The following is an 18,561-nucleotide window of genomic DNA, read 5'->3' as shown; positions in this document are numbered from 1 at the left end:
TTCCGGTCTAGCCCGAGGTGGGTGGGCTAGAGGAAGGCACGTGGGGGGCAGACAAAACAGGTCTGGATCGCTGCGGCTACGGGGAGAGGAGCAGAGGGGAGAGGCCCCCCACGTGGCGTCCCCATGCCCATCTCATCACTTCCCTTTGCTTCTTGGCACCCCCATCCTGCCTTCTGCCTGCAGCACTGGGGTCACGGCCACCTGCTGTTGCCCGAGCCCACGGCTGGGTTGCTTTCTCTGCTTTTCTTCATGTTTCCGCTCTGGCCCCGGCCCACTTCCTCACTCTCACATCTGAGTGACTGACCCCGACAAGATGTTGGAGGAAAGTTCAGTTTCTGTGGTTTTGGCTTCGGGGTTTCAATCCCCATGGCCCCGCTCAGGTGCCTCTGCGGGACGCCCCCGGCCCCCAAACGTGGCAAAGCTCAAACACGGCTGAGAGGCACCCGTGCACCCACCAGCCTCCCCCACTGCAGCGCCTAACGCCCCAAAGCCGACAGGTGACCCATGCGTGGTCACGCTCTGGGAAAATGCTACGGCGCAGGCACATCACAGACGGAGGTGTCTTGGCACATTCAAGGCTCTGAGAAGGTCCGCAGCCCGGGGGGACACAGCGGCTGCTGCCGGCCCCACGTGTGCCGGGAGAGCCCGGTCAAGTGTACAAAGGGCTGAACTCTGTGCTCCAAAAGGATATGTCCACAGGCTACTATCAAAAAGCCAAGGGGCGCCTGGGTGGCGCAGTCGGTTAAGCGTCCAACTTCAGCCAGGTCACGATCTCGCGGTCCGTGAGTTCGAGCCCCGCGTCAGGCTCTGGGCTGATGGCTCGAAGCCTGGAGCCTGTTTCCGATTCTGTGTCTCCCTCTCTCTCTGCCCCTCCCCCGTTCATGCTCTGTCTCTCCCTGTCCCCCCCCCCCAAAAAAAAAAAGCCAAAACAAGCGTTTGTGAGGATGCGAAGCAACTAGAACCCTTGTGCCCTGTTGGCGGGAATATAAAAGGGCACAGCCGCTACAGAAAACCCTACGGAGGCTCCTTGAAATCTAAACACGGAATTACCATGTGAATCAATAATTACACTTCTAGGAATATCCCCAAAGAACTGAAAGCAGGTTCTTGAGGAGGCGTTTGCACACCCACGTTCACAGCAGCCCTATCACAAGAAGCAGAGCGTGGAAGCAACCCAAACATCTCTCGACAGACGAACGGGAAAAAAAACGTGACGCACGCACGCAGTGGAAGAGGACTGGGCCCTAAAAAGGCAGGCAATTCTGGCCCAGGCTGCAACATGGAGGGACCGTGAGGACGTTACGCCGAGTGAGATAAGCCAGCCGCAAAAGGACACATCTTGTAGGACTCCACTCATAGGAGGTACCCAGAGTAGTCAGAGTCATAGGGACAGAAAGGAGAAGCGTGGGTCCCAGGGCCTGAGAAAGGGCAGCGTGGGGAGCTGTCTAACAGGGGTAGAGTTTCCGATCTACGAGTGTTCTGGGGACGGAGGGCGGGGACGGCTGCACAGCAGTGTGGTCGTACTTAAGGCCACTGCACGGGACACTTAAAAACGGTTAGGATGAAGGGCGCCGGGGCGGCTCAGTCAGTTAAGCGTCCGACCCTTGATTTGCGGCTCAGGTCATGATCTCACGATTGAGCCCCAAGTCGCGCTGTGTGTGTGTTGGCAGCGAGGACCCTGCCTGGGGTTCTCTTCCTCTCCGCCCCTCCCTGGCTCATGTGTGCGTTCTCTCTCTCAAAATAAATAAATAAATAAATAATAACTTTAAAAAATGGTTAAGATGGTAAATTTTGTTATGCGGTTTTATTTTTAGATGTTTATTTATTTTTGAGAGAGAGAGAGAGAACAAGCAGGGGAGGGACAGAGAGAGGGAGACACAGAGGGGCACCTGGGTGGCTCAGTCGGTTAAGTGTTGACTTCAGCTCAGGTCAGGCTCTGGCAGTTTATGGGTTCGAGCCCCGCGTTGGGTTCTGTGCCGACAGCTCAGAGCTTGAAGCCTGCTTGGGATTCTGTGTCTCCCTCTCTCTCTGCCCCTTCCCTGCTCGTGCTCTGTCTGTCTCTCTCTCAAGAAGGAAGGAAGGAAGGAAGGAAGGAAGGAAGGAAGGAAGGAAGGAAGGAAGGAAGGAAGGACGGACAGACACCGTATCCGAACCAGGCTCCAGGTTCTGAGCTGTCAGCACAAAGCCCGACACGGGGCTCAAACTCACAAACTGTGAAACCCTGACCTGAGCTGAAGTCAGATGCTTAACCCACTGAGGCACCCAGGAGCCCCCATTACTTGGTTTTTAACACACACACACACAGGATATGTCCATCCCTTAACCCCTAGAACCTCAGAATGTGACCTTATTTGCAGGTGTAATTCCTAAGGATCTTGAGAATTCATCCTGGATTTAGGGTTGTCCTATAGCCAATGACCTGTGTCCCTACGAGAACAGGAGAGGACACAGACACACAGGGAGGACACAGGACAACAGAGGCAGACATGGAGTGATGTGTCTAGAAGCCAAGGATGGCCAAGGAGTGCCAGCAGCCACCAAAACCCAGAAGAAAGGCATGGGACAGATTCTCCCTCAGAACCTCCAGAAGGATCCAACCCTACTGACACCCCGATTTCAGACTTCTGACCTCCTGCTCTGGGGGACCACACATTCTGTGGCACTTTGCTCTGGCAGCCCAGGGTGCCCATCCCTGCCCTCCACCCTCTGGGACGAAGGCTTTAGGTCACACGCACAGCCTGGGCATCCCTGATCCCGCTGCCCACCAAGGACCACGAGACAGTGCAGACTTCAAGCACACGCGCCCTTTAATATCTGGTCACCCAGAGCCACGGCCGGTGGGCTGAGGGCCCCCGGGCCGGGCCGGTGGCTGGACCCCGGGGGCTTCTGGAGGCACCACGCGGCTTTTCGAAAATGAAGCCTGGAGCGGCGGCGGGGGCAGCGGGGCCCAGCCCAGGAAGGTCCCGGCCCACGGAGGCCGTCTGTGGTCCCAGCTGTGGTGTCCCTCGGGGCCAGCTACAAAGTGGAATGCTTCTCAAAGGGCACAGTCAGGAGTCGCGCCGCGGCCTCGTCCAGGAACCAGCAAAGTTTCCCCGTGTGGGGCTGGACCAGGGCGGCGGGGAGGGGGTTCTCCTCCTTGGCCTCCAAAATGCGCTGCATAAAAAAGGCAGGATCGTGAGGCCCCCGGACCTGCACCCCCAGCACCCCTCGGAGCTCCCGGGACCCCCCACGGACAAGACTCTCCTACTCTTAGAATGTGATGTCACCCTTCCGGCTGTCCTGGCTTTAAACGATCAGCAGGGGACTGTGTAAGCCTGGGGTCGGCACACCTTTCCGGCACAGATCAGAGTCACTCTTTCGGCTCTGCAGGTCGTACCCTGTCTCTGTCACAACTACTCAGCTCGGCTGTCACAAGCGGCAGGATGTGGGCCCGTGGGCTGTGCTGTGCTGATCCCCTGATGTGACCTCACGATCGGTGGGAATTATAAATACTGCTTTCTGATGGCCAGGCCTGCCCCCATGCCCTCTGTCATTTCCTCTGACCATCGCCCTGTGAGGTCGCCTCATTTTCCACCCCCATGTTACAGTCAGGGAAAGCCTGAGGCTTGGGCAGTCTTACGTGAGCCTACTCTGAGCTAAAACCGCTGCACTGATCCTCAGGAAGACAACACGGAAGGGCCCTCCCGACCCACCTTGCAGATGGGAAAGTTGAGGCCTGAGGGCTTAAGTGGCTGCCCAAGGCCATGCTGGACGTCACAGGCAGGGATGCTGGCCTGTTGGATTTTTTACAGTCTGAACCCTTAATCCCAACCCAAGCCACTTGTGTGAGGACATCTGGGCTTAACAGTTTGGGAGGAATAATTATTACTTATTAATTTAAAAAAATATGTATTTCTGGGGTGCCTGGGTGGCTCAGTGGGTTGAGTGTCTGACTTCAGCTCAGGTCATGATCTCAGTTTACAAGTTCGAGCCCCAGATCAGGCTCTCTGCTGTCTGTGCAGAGCCCGCTTCAGATCCTGTCCCCCCTCTCTCTGTTCCTCCCCTGCGTGTGTGTGTGTGTGTGTGTGTGTGCGCACGCACACATTCTCTCTCAAAAATAAACATTTAAAAATTTTTTTCAATGTTTTATTTAGTTTTGAGAGAGAGAGAGAGAGAGGGAGAGGGAGAGGGAGAGGGAGAGGGAGAGGGAGGGAGGGAGGAGGGGCAGAGAGAGTGGGAAACATAGAATCCGAAGCAGGCTCCAGGCTCTGAGCTGTCAGCACAGAGCTCGACGCGGGGCTCGAACTCACGAACCGCGAGATCATGACCCGAGCCGAAGTCGGTCGCTTAACCAACTGAGCCACCCAGGCGCCCCTTTTTAGTTTACTTCTAATATCTTACTTGTTTTATATGTTCCTAAAATTTTAAGTAAACTTTTTTTTCTTATTCCTCCTTGTTTAGTTATTCCTACTGCATAATTTCCCTCCCTGATTAGTTTTGCCAGGGGTCTAACTTTGGGATCTATTACCATTAAGCTTTTAAGAATATTAGCCAATCCAGGGGTGCCTGGATGGCTTAGTTGATTGAGTGTCCGCCTTCGACTCAGGTCATGATCTCATGGATCGTGAATCAACCCTCACATCAGGCTCACTGCTGTCAACGCAGAGCCCACTTCAGATCCTCTGTCCTCCTCTCTCTGCCTCTCCCCTGTTTTCCTCTCTCTGCCTCTCCCCTGCTTATGCTCTCTCAAAAATAAATAAACATATAAAAAAAGAATATTAACCAATTCATTAATTTCTGACCTCAATGTCACTTATTCCTTCCACTGACTTTTCTTGGATTTTTGTTATTGTTCTTTTTCCTGAGTCTAGAGTAAAGCACTCAATTTGTTTAACTGTTTTTTTTATTTAATAATGTTTTTAAAAATTGTATTTTTAAGAGATCTCTACACCCAATGTGGGGCTTGAACTTACAACGCCAAGATCAAGAGTCATGCCCTTATTTACTAGTTTTTGAAACCACACCTTAAAGCTACAAATTTACCTCTGAGTGCAGCTTTGGCCTCATCTCATCAATTTCACTTCATTTCGTAATTATGTATTCCTAAGTAGCCTGTAATTATAGTGGCCATCTCCCCTTCAAACCAAGAATTACTCAAGTCCCTCGGGGCCTGGTGCTTCTAGCATAATACTGTCTGGGGCCATATTCCATCCCTGGGCCCACATGCCATGACCTTCCTGGGAATGGGGCCCTCAGCCATTACCTTCAGAACAGCTGCCTTGCCTTCTCCGGTTGCCACAAAAATGACCGTTCGGGCTGCATTTAGCACAGGAAGCGTGAGGGTCACACGCTCTGGTGGTGGCTTTGGGGAGTCGCTGATAGGGGCCACGATCTTCTCCCGCTCCTGGGGGAGGGAGGCCCCGGGGTGGAATGTCACTTCAGTTTCTCGAGCACTCACATACACCAGGCATGATCTGTCCATCATTCCGTCACCCCGCCCCCACCATTAATCTTGTGGTACTTGATTTAAATCCCCATTTTAAGATGGGTAAACCAAGGCTCCAGAGTTGGTTAAGGCTTGCTGGTTGGCAGAGGCTGACTCAAACCCTGCTGTGGGCACCTCCCGGTCCCCCCAAAGTGGTCCTCCCTCCGGAAGTTCTAGTCGGCAGAGGCCCATGTGGGTGTGCTCACCTGCAGGAGGGGGTGGTCCGGGAAGAGTGAGCAGGTGTGGCCGTCAGGACCCACTCCGAGAATCAGCAGGTCAAAAACCGGAATGGCGTCCCCTTGGAAGGCCTGGGTGGGGAAAAGACAGTCCTGAGAGGTTGGGGGCAGGGTGGGGCTCAAAGGACACAAAGCGACAGTGGCTGTAACACAGGGAGCAACACGCAGCCTCACCTGCATGAAAGGGCCTCTGTGAGGCTCCACATTTCACCCGTGTGACTGGCCAAAAGCCTGGGGACACAACTGTCCCAGACCTGCTCCCAGAGTGTCAGAGGCTGGGCTACCTTCAGGGACCCAACGGTGGGGCTGTGGACTCGCGGGAAGGGGGAGCGGGGGTGGTCCTGAAAGGCATCTGTCCAGGGTGGGGCCGTATTTGCAACCACCCCCGGGGCGGGGGGGGGGGGGGGCGGCGCTAGTTTTTGCTGGTGAGAATCATACAGTGCCACCCACAGGCCTGCTCCGTCACCACCGCATGGACCAGGCCTCCCTGGGGCCACACCGTGGGACTCACCTGTCTCAGCTTCTTGGCATAGTCCTCGGCCGCCTCCTCCACAGGAAGCTGGGGGTTAATGGTGATCACCTGGCTGTCGGGAATGGGCAGCCTGGAGAGCAAGTGCGTCTGCAGCAGAGGAGGGACAAAGTCACCAACAGCCACACATGGTTCCCAGAGGCACAAGGTTTGCACGCGTGACCACCTGGATTCTCCAGGTGAAGATGCCTCCAGGACAGGACCGTCATACACCCACCTCCTGGGTGAGTCGGGATCCCGGGGGCGTTTCCACCAGGAGTCTTTCAAGGCCAGCATGATTGGGGGCCTCCTGGCCCCAGTCTGCACCTGTGTGGCCACATCACAGCCCTGTTTCCAAGTCCCCAGGGTCCCTTGGACCTCAGGATAAAACCCAGCCCCTCTCTGCCCTCCATGACGCCCAGCTGACCTTGCCCCCCCCCCCCCCCCGCCGTGATAGCACGCACCCTGGCCTCTGCAAAATGGATTTAATTTTTGTGGAAGCGGCCGGAGTCGGGCCTCCTGCCAGGTGGAGGGCTCTGGCCCTTTCCCTCGTCTCCCCAGGTGAACCTCAGGGCCTTTGATCTGCTCTGGGATGGACCCTGGCGACCCCACCTTGGTGCCTCCCTTCACACAGGATCTAGCCCATGGACGCAGCGCCAAGCTGAGTCACAAAGGAAAAGCAGGAAGCAGCAAAAATATAGTATTAGAGGGGGAAAGTGACAGGGACATAGAGTAAACAGGCCAGGGGCGCCTGGGTGGCTCAGTCAGTGAAGCGTCCGACTTCGGCTCAGGTCATGATCTCACGGTTCGTGGGTTCGAGCCCTGTATCGGGCTCTGTGCTGCCGGCTCGGAGCCTGGAGCCTGCTTCGGATTCTGCGTCTCCCTCTCTCTGTCCCTCCTCCACTCGCACTTGTGTGTGTGTCTCTCTCTCAAAAATAAATAAACATTTAGAAAATTAAAAAAAAAAATAATTTTAGAGAAAACAGGCCAGACACACAGTCCTGAAGAGTAAGAGCGATATACTGAGGGTAATGGGGAGCCAATGTGTCAGCTAAGAAGGGACACGGTCAGATCTGTTCTCGGAAAGACCGCTCTGCTTTGTCCAAGGTCCCCATCTATACACACGCTCGGGGATTATACTAAGCAAGCCAGTGGGGAATATCAGGGCCCTATTTCTGTCCCATGATCGTCTCCTTAGCTGCCCTTCCCCTACGGGCTCAGAGCCATTCCCTCCCCCTCCTGCTGGGCTCCTTCCAGGGAGCTCAGGGGTGGAGGGTCAGGCAGACAGGTTCCCGGAAGCAGAACTGCTAGTTGATCAGACTGTTTCTCTCTTGACATTCTGCAGGCACCGAGGCACCATTCCCCCCGAAGGCAGCCCCTGCAAATCCTTCCAGCGGAGACAAAGCCCTGGCCTCAGCAGCAGAAGACCCACGGAGCACGCAGGGTGCGCAGAACATTCACACCGACAGAGCCCCGGGGTACGCGAGATCCGTCCTTGAGGACAGAAGCGCCTCTGCATCCCTATACTGGGTTGACCAGTGCCCCCCCCCCCAAATTCATGCCCACCCAGAACCTCAGAATGTGACCTTATCTGGAAGCAGGTCTTTGCAGATGTGATTAGCTGACTTCATAGTAGATTGGTGTGGGCCCTACATCCAATGACTGGTGAGAGACTGGAGGCCAGGGAACACCCGGAGCCCCCAGAGGACGGAAGAAGGGAGGAAGGATCCTCCCCTTGAGCGTCCGGAGGGAGCGTGGCCTCGCCAACACCTGGATTTCAGGTTTCTCCGGGACAGAGAAAATAAATCCTTGCTTTAAGCCACCCGATTTGTGGTCCTTTGTTAACAGCAGCCCCAGGGAACTCACGTGACTCCCCCAGAAGGAGTGAATCCTGGCCCCACATTTGCTCCCGTGGCAAAGCGTAGGCCTTGGCCATAACCTCTGCCCCAGCTCTGCCCATGGCCAGGTCCTCATACCTCCAGGCCTCAGTTCAAACATCACCCCTCAAAGCTCCCCCAGCCCCCACCATCCTGGCTGAAAGGTCATCCCTGGGCTGTTTCTATCATGTCACACAATTATCTTTTGTCCACACTGCACTACGCGAATACTCTGCGGGGCTTCCCTTCATTTCCTGCCCTGTCAGTGCCCGATGCCCCCTAGGAGCCCCATGAGAGAATGGCCCAGCGTCCCATCGTGTCCCCAGCGTTGGATACAGAGACATACAAGGAACATCCCCGCAACACTTTTGTTTACCGTTTTGTTAGAATTTTGTTACTAGAGCAAACACAGTTTTCCTAATTTAAAAAAAGTAAAAGTTCTGGGGCGCCTGGGTGGCTCAGTTGGTTGAGCGTCCTGCTCTTGGTTTCGGCCCAGGTCACGATCTCAAGGTTCGTGAGGTCCAGCCCCGCTGGGGACTCTCCCTCTCCCCCTCTCTCTCTGCCCCTCCTCCCCCTTCTCAAAATAAATAGACAAACTTAAAAAAAAAAAAAAAAAAAGTAAAGTTCTTCAAACTTATGCAAACTAAAATGAAGAAACATGAGCCCACTTTTTAATTAAACTCTTGAAAAAGACCCACAGGGAGGCCCCCGCCCCTGAGACGTGTCCCAAGTGCTATCCGGGGCGTCCCTTCAAACTCTGGCTTCCCTACTAGCCTGGCACATAAGCTCTCCTCCTCTTCTGGTTCCAGTTTCTCCACCTATGAAATGGAGGAACTAACAGCCCCCACCTCATAGGTTATCGTGCAATTTCGTGAGCTGATGTGGCTAAAATGTTTGGTAATCAGCAAGCCTTCCTTCTTGTGACAAAACAACAACAGAAAATCATCAGCTCCAACTTCTACCTAGAGCGGGGGAAACACACCCAGGACCTGAGGGACCAGAAGCTTCGGGCCACGCCCGCCCCTTCCACACCTCCCTGGGCGCGTTTTCCACATCTAGGGCAGGAGGAGAGAGCTCAGATGCAGCTGGGGAACCCCAGGGCCAGGCCACGACCCCCTCCAAGCCTCGGTTGCCCGGATTCTATAGGATCTGAGGCCACAAGCCAAGCATGACCACCCCTGGAGGTGATCAGCACCGAAAGCTCGAGGTAGCTGGAGGTAGATCAAGAACCCGTCCAGGCTGGAGATGAGAAAACCGAAGCCCAAGCTCCACACCAGATACCTCCTGCCTGGCCCTTCCCTACCTCTGCCCTTGCAAGTTGCCAGGCTGTGGCGCCTGAATTTCTCTAGGTCCCTGGCATGGGCCACTCTGTTTCACCTCCACGCCTTTGCCCGGCCACAGGATAAAGCATTATAGGACCTGAAGGCCCCCACGGGGCCACTCGGGTGGCAGTGGAGGCGGGAGTTCAGGGCACGCAGCAGACCCCTCCCAGACAGTGGCAGAGGGGATAGTGTGACCCTCCGTGACCCCCACAGCTGGGTTCAGGAGGTGGGCGCGGCCTTCTTGAAATGACCCCCGGCGGCCCCCGTAGTCAGGTTCAGGCGGTGGGCGCGGTCCTCTCGGCGGCATGACCCCCGGCGGCCCCCGTAGTTCTCACCCGATAGAGACCGTACGTGCTCTCGGCGTGCTCGAAGGGCACGAGGCGCTCGTCGCAGAAGCCTACGGTCCAGCGCGCGAGGCTGGCGGGGCCGGCGGGGGCGGCGGCGGCGGGCAGCTCACGGGCCAGCATCGAGACGAGGCTGCCGCCCGACAGGCCGAGCGCGAAGCGGGCGCGGGCCCCCGCCAGGCAGCACGCCGCCCGCTGCGCCACCAGTTGCGCTAGCGACGCGCCCAGCTCCTGCGGAGTCGAGAAGACCGAGATGAGGCCCGGGGCCGGCGCGGCCATGGCGACGGCGGCGGCGGGGAGGCGGAAGCGCCCCGGGCAGCCGCCAGCGCGCCTGCGCGAAGGCTGGCCCGGCCGCACCGCTGTCAGTACCTCCGGGCGGCCGCCTACGGCACATGCGCAGTCCCGCGAGTGAAGTCGCGGCTCGTCCCGGCGGTCGATCCGAAGGGGCTCGTTGATTCTTTGCACGCTGTGCCTGAGCTCTTTGCTGGGCCGGGGCAGGCGGAACCGGTGCGGTTGATCTCAGCCTCGCGGTGTCAGGGCGGGGTCGGAGGGAGGACCCCACATCTGGGGTCCCCAGGAGGGTGGTGTGGGGGTGGAATGGAAGGAGGAGATGGGAGATTTCCTGGAGGAGGGCGCGTTTTGGTGGACTTGGAAGTTCCTGAACCCTCTAACATACTGATCTCGTTGCTCGTTGTTGTCTTCCTCTTTCATTAAAGTACAAACAACATGAGGGCAGGGTGCGTTTTATTCACTCGTGTCCCGAAAGCCCCCGAACTATGCTTGTTGCAGAATTGGGGCTGGAAACATTCTTGTTGAATTGCTTCTGAAAATGCTCCCTGGCGATTTGTGTGCCTGAGGACCCTGAGAGGCCTCTACCCTGGCTCTTGGCTGGAGGAGCTCCTAAAATGGGGCAAGTGGGTTTTGGCTGATGAGAAAGGGTATTCCAGGGAATAGCATGGGCAGGGAAGACCTGGTGGGCCTGGCCAGCTGGGCCACTTATCCGGGTCAGAGAATTCAGGAGCCTGTGGTAAGTGCCATGAGACTTGCATGGGTAGTGCGTCTTTAAAATCAGTAACAAGTTAAGAAAACAGTCTATTTACAAAAGCACCAAAAAGAATAAGATACTTAGTAATGAACTTAATGAAAGAATCGCAAAACTTGTGCACTGAAAACTACAATACTTCGCAAAAAGATGATTTAAAGATGATCTAAGTAAATGGGAAGACATCTTCTGTTCATGGATTGGAAGATTTAATAGCGTTACGATGTCAGTACTCCCCAAATTGGTCTACAGATTGAACGCAGTTGCTATCAAACTTCAGACTTCTTTTTTGGGGTAGAAATTGCTAAGCTGATCCTAAAATGCGTATGGAATCGTAGGAGGCCCCAAGTAGCCACAATAATGTGGAGAGAAAAACAAAGTTGGAGGACTCATACCCTGATTCCAAACTTGCTGGCAGAGCTACAGTGATCCAGACCTTGTGGTATTGGCATAAGGAGAGAGCTATCAATGTATTAGAACCTGGCAATGCAGATATAAACCCATACATCCATGGTCAGTGGATCTTTACAAACAAGGGTGCCAGGGATCATTCAATGGGCAAAGAATGGTCTTTTCAACAAATGGCACAACTGGATAGTCACATGCAAAAGAATGAAGTTAGATCCTATAATGGCAGAAAGGTAGGACACCCCCACACCCACCCCACCGCTCCTGGCAAAGGTGTCTACACCATGATCCCCAGAACCTGGTGAATAACGTTAGGTTACTTGGCAAGGGGAAATAGTGGTTGCAGATGGAATTAAGTTGCAAATCAGCTGTCCTTAAAATAGATAGCCTGGATGGACCCCATGTAATCACCAGGGTCCTCGTAAATGGAAGAAGGGAGGGGATGAGGGAGAACCAGAGGAATGACAGCATGAGAAAGACTCAACCCACTGTTCCTGGCTTAGAAGATGGAAGAAGGGGCAATGAACCAAGAAATGTGGGTGGCATCTAAAAGCTAGGAAAGGCACGCAAGTGGGTTCTTTCAACCACTAGAGGGAAGGCAGCCACAGGCCAATGCCTTGATTTTAGTCAAGTGAGCTCCATTTCTGACTTCTGACCTTCAGAACTAGAAGATGATAAATTGGTGTTGTCATTTTAAGCCAGTAAGCTTGCAGTAATTTGTTACATCTGCACTGGAAAACAAACACAGATCCCCCACCTCACACGATGTACAAATTAAAATGGGTCGGGGCGCTTGGCTGGCTCAGTCAGTAGAGCATGCAACTCTTGATCTCGGGGTTGTAGGTTTGAGCCCCACGTTGGGTGTAGGGATCACTTTAAAAAAAATGGATCAAGGGGCGCCTGGGTGGCTCAGTCGGTTGAGCGTCCGACTTCGGCTCAGGTCATGATCTCGCGGTTTGTGAGTTTGAGCCCCGCATCGGGCTCTGTGCTGACAGCTCAGAGCCTGGAGCCTACTTCGGATTCTGTGTCTCCTCCTTTCTCTGCCCCTCCCATGCTCATGCTCTATCTCTCTCTGCGTCTCTCAATAATAAATAAACGTTAAGAAAAAAAAAAATTAAAAAAAAAATGGATCAAAGGCCTAAATGTTAAGGGCTGAAATGAAAAACCCTTAGAAGAAAACAAAGTCATAAATCTTTCTAAAAAGTGTATTTATTTTGAGAGAGCAGAAGGCAGGCATGTGTGACTGGAGACTGACCACCCAGGCCAGACTGGAGATGAGACCAGGAAGGGAAGGGCCACACCCCTTAGCAGATCCTCTGAAGGGCTTGAGTAGGGGAGAGGCCTGGGGTATGTTTTTAAAAGATCACTTTGGCTACCACATAAAGGGATTGTGGAGGGATGGGGTGGGAGTAGGGAGGCCAGCCAGGAGCGACGTTTAGTGGGTTAGAGAAATCTAGTGCTGGCTGGGTTTGGTGGGTTTAGGGTCTGTCTTGGAGGCAAGGCTCCTGATCCTTCCTTCCTTCCTTCCTTCCTTCCTTCCTTCCTTCCTTCCTTCCTTCCTTCTCTCATATCACATTTTTTATTTTTATTTTTTTTAAATGTTTATTTATTTTTGAGACAGAGACAGAGCATGAACGGGGGAAGGTCAGAGAGAGAGGGAGACACAGAATCCGAAACAGGCTCCAGGCTCTGAGCTGTCAGTACAGAGCCTGACGCAGGGCTCGAACTCACAGACTGTGAGATCATGACCTGAGCTCGAACTCACAGACCGTGAGATCATGACCTGAGCTGAAGTCGGATGCTCAACCGACTGAGCCACCCAGGCGCCCCATTATATTGCTTTTTAAAAGATCTACTTAAAATTCAAGGAAGCAAATGGTTCTTTGGATAGGTTAGCCTCAAAAAGCCCCACTGTTAAGTTTGCAATATAGATCTGACTTCAGGATAGATGTTTTTCAGCGTCGCTTCATCATGGTGTTCAGTATAAAAGCTTTCCAAGTGTGTCTTCTTTTTTTTTTTTTTTTCTTTTTAAAATTTTTAACCTGATCCTTTCTAATGGATGGGCCAAGGAGTATGAGGAAAAAGAGGAATCAGGATTGAGTCCCGAGTTTCGAGCTTACTGAATTAGATGCCTGGTGGAGCTTAAGCTAACTGAGACACGGAAGCAGGTTGGAGAGAACACGCAGGTCCGTTTGTTGCCCGTGTTTTGTCTGAAATAGACCTATTTCCCAAAGAAAGTGCTGGCAAGGACATGGGAAATTGGAACTCTTACAGCTGCTGGCGGGACCATAAAATGGTGCAGTCACTTTGAAAAACAGTCTGGCAGTCCCTCAAAATATGGAACAGTTGCCATATGACCTAGTATTTCCACACTTTGGTTTATACCCCCCCCCCCAATGAAAAACATATGTTCACACAAAGACTTGTACACAAATGTTGACGGCAGCACTATCACAATAGCTAAACAGGGTAAATAACTCAATGTCCATCAACTGGTCGATGGTCAACATGTGGCCCATCCATACACCGAAATATTATTTGTCCATAAAAAGGAATGAACCTGGATGAATCTTAAAAACGTGATGCCAAGCGAAAGGAGCCAGACATCAAAGACCACATGCTGTATGATTTCACTTACATGAAATGTCCAGAACAGACAAATCCATAGGGACAGAAAGCCAATTAGCGGCTGCCAGGGGCTGGGGAGAGAGACTTCTAATGGGTATGAAGTTTCCTTTTAGGGGAATGAAAGTGCTCTGGAACCAGAGAGAGGTGACGGCTGCACAACTTCGTAAACACTCAACACCACTAAATTGGGCAATTTAAAAAGATGATTTTAAGGTATGTGAATGACACCTCAACTGAAAACAAGTCAGTAGGGGCGCCTGGGTGGCTGAGTGGGTTAAGGGTCCAAATTTTAATTGCGGCTCAGGTCGTCATCTCACAGTTCGTGGGACTGAGCCCTGCATTGGGCTCTGCCGTGACAACATGGAGCCCGCTTGGGATTCTCTCCCTCTGTCTCTGCCCCTCCCCTGCTCTCTCACACAAGCGCTCTCTCTCAAAATACACAAACATTTAATTTTTTTTTTCAACGTTTATTTATTTTTGGGACAGAGAGAGACAGAGCATGAACGGGGGAGGGGCAGAGAGAGAGGGAGACACAGAATTGGAAGCAGGCTCCAGGCTCCGAGCCATCAGCCCAGAGCCTGACGCGGGGCTCGAACTCACGGACCGCGAGATCGTGACCTGGCTGAAGTCGGACGCTTAACCGCCTGCGCCACCCAGGCGCCCCAAAATACACAAACATTTAAACAAAACAAAACAAAACAGTAGGAGTTGGCCAGGCATGCAGCGGACGAACAATGGTTCAGGCACAAGAGACAGCAGGTGCAAAGGCACCGAAGGGAGACGCAAGTTGGGAATGACCACTCGCGGTGGAAAGAAAAGAGCCTATAGGATGGCAAGCTCCGGCCAGGGAGCCTGGACTCTTTCCCAAAGTGAGGAAGACCCTCGGAGGGTAGGAGGCAAGGTCCCAGCCCACAGCTACCTCTCCTTGGAAAGCTCTCGTGTCCTCAACTCCCCCTCCTTCACACGCCCTCTCTGGCACGGCTTCTCCCTCCTTGTCCCTCACACACCACTGCTCGACCCCACGTGCTGATGCCAGACCAGGACGAGTCTCTTCCCACGTCACAGGGACGGACATCCCCTCCGTACACATCCTGCCGGGGCCCCTCCGTGAAGGGGAGGCTTGAGGCCACAGATCGCCTCCTGATTCCAGCTCTTCCTCCCAGTCTTAACCCCGGTTCCTGGGGCAGGGCGGGGGTGGGGAGAGGGCGTCCCAGACCGACTCGTCTCATCCGTCTCATCCGGCGTAAACAATACAAAGCTCTCAAGCCACGAAACGTCGTGGAGGGCGCCTGAGTGGAGCTTCATCCGGCTAAGTGAAAGAAGCTGGTCTGGAAAGGCTATACACATTGCGTGATTCCAAGCGCGTGACCTGGAAAAAAGCAAGACTATGGAGACGGGGAAAAGATCGGCGGTTGCCAGGGGTTGGGATAGGAGGGGCGGAGGGTCGGAGCACCGGGGACGTTTAGGGCAGAGAAACTAGGGTACTATCACAACGGGTGCACGCATTTGCTGAAACCCACAGAATGCACAACACGGAGTGAACGCTAACATAAACCGTAGGCTTGAAAGAAGAACGCACGGACACAAGGCCCATCAACCCTAACAAATGCAGGGCGGTGATGCAAGAGGTTAATGGTAAGAGAGACAGGGGGCGGGGTGACGAGAGTATATAGGAACTCTGTACTTCCCACTTTTTTTTTTTTTTTTAATAAACCTGACGTTGCCCCAATAAATAAAGTTTATTATTAACTAAAAAGACAGACACAGAGCCTGACGCAGGATTATTTTCTTGTCAGCTCGGAGGGAGCGTCTTACCCTTCTGGGACTCACAAGCTTTGGACCAAGAAAGGTCCTGCTGGCCCGCTTTCGCACCGGGAGCTGCTGGCATTGACTCCATTCCCCTGCTTGTACCTCAGTTTCCTCGTCTGTACAATGGAGACCACGGCGGTTGAGGTCTCGTGGCACAGTTATACGGGATGCAATTGTTCGGTCAGCACACCAGGGGCACTGCACCCCCAGAGGCAGGATCCTTCCCCTGCCTTCTTCTCCTGGCGGGCTGTGGGCATCCAAGGACAGCCCCACCCATCGATGGCTCATCCATTCTTGAGCCAACCAGGGCCTGACCCGTCCCCGGGGCCGCCGCTCAGTGCACCCACCCAGCAAATGCCCAGTCACCACGAACCTTTCCTCCTCTGTCCCCTGAAGCGGAGACGAGTTGAGACAGATGTTAGAATACTGGAGGAACAGCAGAAGTTGGGGCTAAGTGGATAGACCCTGGTGCTGGATGTCCTGGATTAGAACGCCAGCTCCAACGGCCACCTCTGAAGCTCTTGCTCAGAGCTACGGCCACGCCGGGCACCCGCCAGAACCTACAGGCACCTCCTCTGGGACCGGGGCCGGCGCGGGGCTTCGTGAGGCCCCAGAGGCTGCAGGGAGGCAGTGAGAACGCTAACCCGAGGCCCCAGAGGCCGTGCCGATGGGCTTACAGGCAACAGGGGACAGCAAGAAAAAGCCATCTGTCTGGCTCTTGCCTGGTGAACATGAGCTCCCCAGCGAAAGTCCTGCCTTCTGAAACTCCGAAAGCGTTCTGTGCCACATGGGGACAGACAGTAAATAACTGGGATTCAGGCACTGGACACTCTGCAGGTTTATTTCTTCAATTCAACTAGGAAACAAAACCTTGGTGCTTGGAAAGGCCCATGCGCAACAGCACTGGCCCCAGTGTTTGAGGGGCTGGATGCTACTGCAGAATTGGGGGGCGGGACGGACAGTCCGAGTGGCCAGGAGTCCGGGATGAGTCCAGGATGAGCCACCAATGAGGCCGACCACCAACGCGAGGTCTGAACTGTCACCAACAAAGCCAGTGGGGATATTCAACGGGCTGGAACTTCCAAGGTCCCGAAGTCCATCTCAGACACCACCCCCAGGCGGGAGACCTCCCCCTACACCACCGCTGCCACTCCTGTGGGTCCCACCAGCAGCGGCGTCAGATGGGGACCCCCTAGAGTCCTCTGCCAGGGTGAGTGTCTGGATGGTGAGCCGAACAGCCACCCAGCACAGTCTTCAAGGCTCCTCTAGCAAGAGCTCCGTGGAGGCACCTAAAAAGAGACATCTGGGCAGGGGCAATGTCTAAGGGGTCACAGTCAACTCTGGAAGCTTCCGGGCATCAGGAAGGGCAGACAGGGGACAGGAGGGAGGCCCACCAAAGATGATTAAGTGCAAAAGGCAACTGGCCCAGCCTGGGAGAGATTTCTAGCTGGCCTGGAGGTCCCTTGACAATGACCCCCCCTGACCCCCAGGTGGGCGGGGCAAACCACGTGGATCCTCTGCTCGGAAAGGGTGATAGAGGGTCTGTCTGGAGCTCAGACTGGCCTGTGATGCCCTGGGGCCCAGCAGCCTGGGGAGGCGCGGACTCTCGCTCCTTAAGGCACAGCTGAGACTCGGGAGACTGAGAAGCTCCACTCTGGGTCCATGACCCAGCAGGGAGGACAGCTGGGCCCTGCATGCCCGCAGATCTCAGGAGAGAGCAGGGGAAAAGGAAGAGGGAAGAGGTGTGGGCATACGGGACAGCGGGGAGGCTGAGAAGCAGGGAGGAGAGAGACGCACAGAGCCACAGGCACGGGAACTCAGGCAGGAGACAGCCCCGAGGAGGAGAGAGGAGAGAGAGGGTAGCAGAGCCGTGGGCTCTTCCTGGGCTCCTCTGGCTGCTGAACACCAGGGTGGCCCCACCTGGCATGGCTGGGCCAGCCCCCCAGCCTCACTGGCAGGGCCGGGCTGGGAGTCTCTAGTGGGCGGAGGAGGAGCGTCAGAGGGCAAAGGCACCGGAGCAGATGCGAGTGTAGACACTGTGGTCGAGGGGCAGGTAGTGGCCCTGCTTCAGGTCCAGGAAGAAGAGCCGGTCCGAGGTCTGGCGTGGGTCAAAGCCCTCATGCTGCAGCCGAGTCTTCTGGATCTTGAAGGTGCCTGTAGGGGTGAGGATGGGGATACTCAGCAAGGGGGTTCCAGGGACCCCCAACTCACCATCCTCTCCTACACCTCCAGGCTTCTGCATAGGCCATCCCCTCGGCTGGAAACAGTCTTCCTCATTTTGTCTGCCTGATTCTCCTTTGCCCTTCAGATCCTGACTTCATGCCCCCTCCTCCAGGGAGGCCTCCCTGACTACCCCCATCACAGCCGCATACTCTGTGTACTCCCTGCCTGGTCACACGGACAGCCCCGAGACCAAAGCAGGGCTGAGTCTATCACACGGTAGGTCAGGGGGCAGCAGCCTGTAGCCGAGGGCCAAATTTGGCCCATCATCTGTTTTGTAAATAGTTTTATTGGCATGAAGCTATGCCTACCCATTTACACATTGTCTAGGACAGCTTTTACACCACAGAGCCAGAGGTGTATGGGACAGAGACTGCATGGCCCCAAAACTGAAAATATTTACTATCTGGTCCTTTAAGGAAAAGTTTGCACTCCCTACAGTGAACAAGTAAAGGAAGGTTTCACGAAAGATAAGTCTAGGAGCACCTGGGTGGCTCAGTTGGTTAAGCATCTGACTTTGGCTCAGCTCATGCTCTTGAGGTTCATGGGTTCAAGCCCTATATTGGCCTCTCTACTGTCAGCACAGAGTGCTCTTTAGATCCTCTGTCCCCCTCTCCTTGTGCCCCTTCCTTGCTCTCTCTGTCTCTCTCTCTCTCTCTCTCAAAAGTAAATAAACATTGGGGAGCCTGGGTGGCTCAGTCAG

General features: G+C 54.4%; 2 protein-coding genes across 5 annotated transcripts in view; both read right to left on the bottom strand.

Moving 5' to 3' along the window:
- Positions 1-2,789: 2,789 nt before the first annotated feature.
- Positions 2,790-10,113, bottom strand: PGLS (6-phosphogluconolactonase). Its single transcript, XM_043586964.1, has 5 exons — positions 9,743-10,113; positions 6,212-6,319; positions 5,671-5,772; positions 5,243-5,383; positions 2,790-3,153 (listed from the first exon to the last, which is right to left on the bottom strand). Exons 1-5 carry the CDS (start codon positions 10,028-10,030, stop codon positions 3,016-3,018), a joined length of 777 nt encoding a protein of 258 aa, XP_043442899.1. The 5' UTR covers positions 10,031-10,113; the 3' UTR covers positions 2,790-3,015.
- Positions 10,114-16,458: 6,345 nt separating this feature from the next.
- The window catches only part of SLC27A1 (solute carrier family 27 member 1), a 32,913-nt gene continuing 30,810 nt past the window's right edge, over positions 16,459-18,561 (bottom strand). For all 4 annotated transcript variants that reach the window (XM_043586960.1, XM_043586962.1, XM_043586963.1 and 1 more), the window contains one exon: positions 16,459-17,792. In XM_043586960.1, the coding sequence (XP_043442895.1) occupies positions 17,635-17,792 (158 nt within the window). In that variant the 3' untranslated portion in view covers positions 16,459-17,634. The remainder of the gene's footprint in view (positions 17,793-18,561) is intronic.

The sequence above is a fragment of the Prionailurus bengalensis genome, chromosome A2, assembly GCF_016509475.1.
Source record: "Prionailurus bengalensis isolate Pbe53 chromosome A2, Fcat_Pben_1.1_paternal_pri, whole genome shotgun sequence".
Classification (NCBI taxonomy): domain Eukaryota; kingdom Metazoa; phylum Chordata; class Mammalia; order Carnivora; family Felidae; genus Prionailurus; species Prionailurus bengalensis.
Note: the sequence above shows the minus strand (reverse complement) of the source record. Positions and strands in the feature narration are given on the sequence as shown.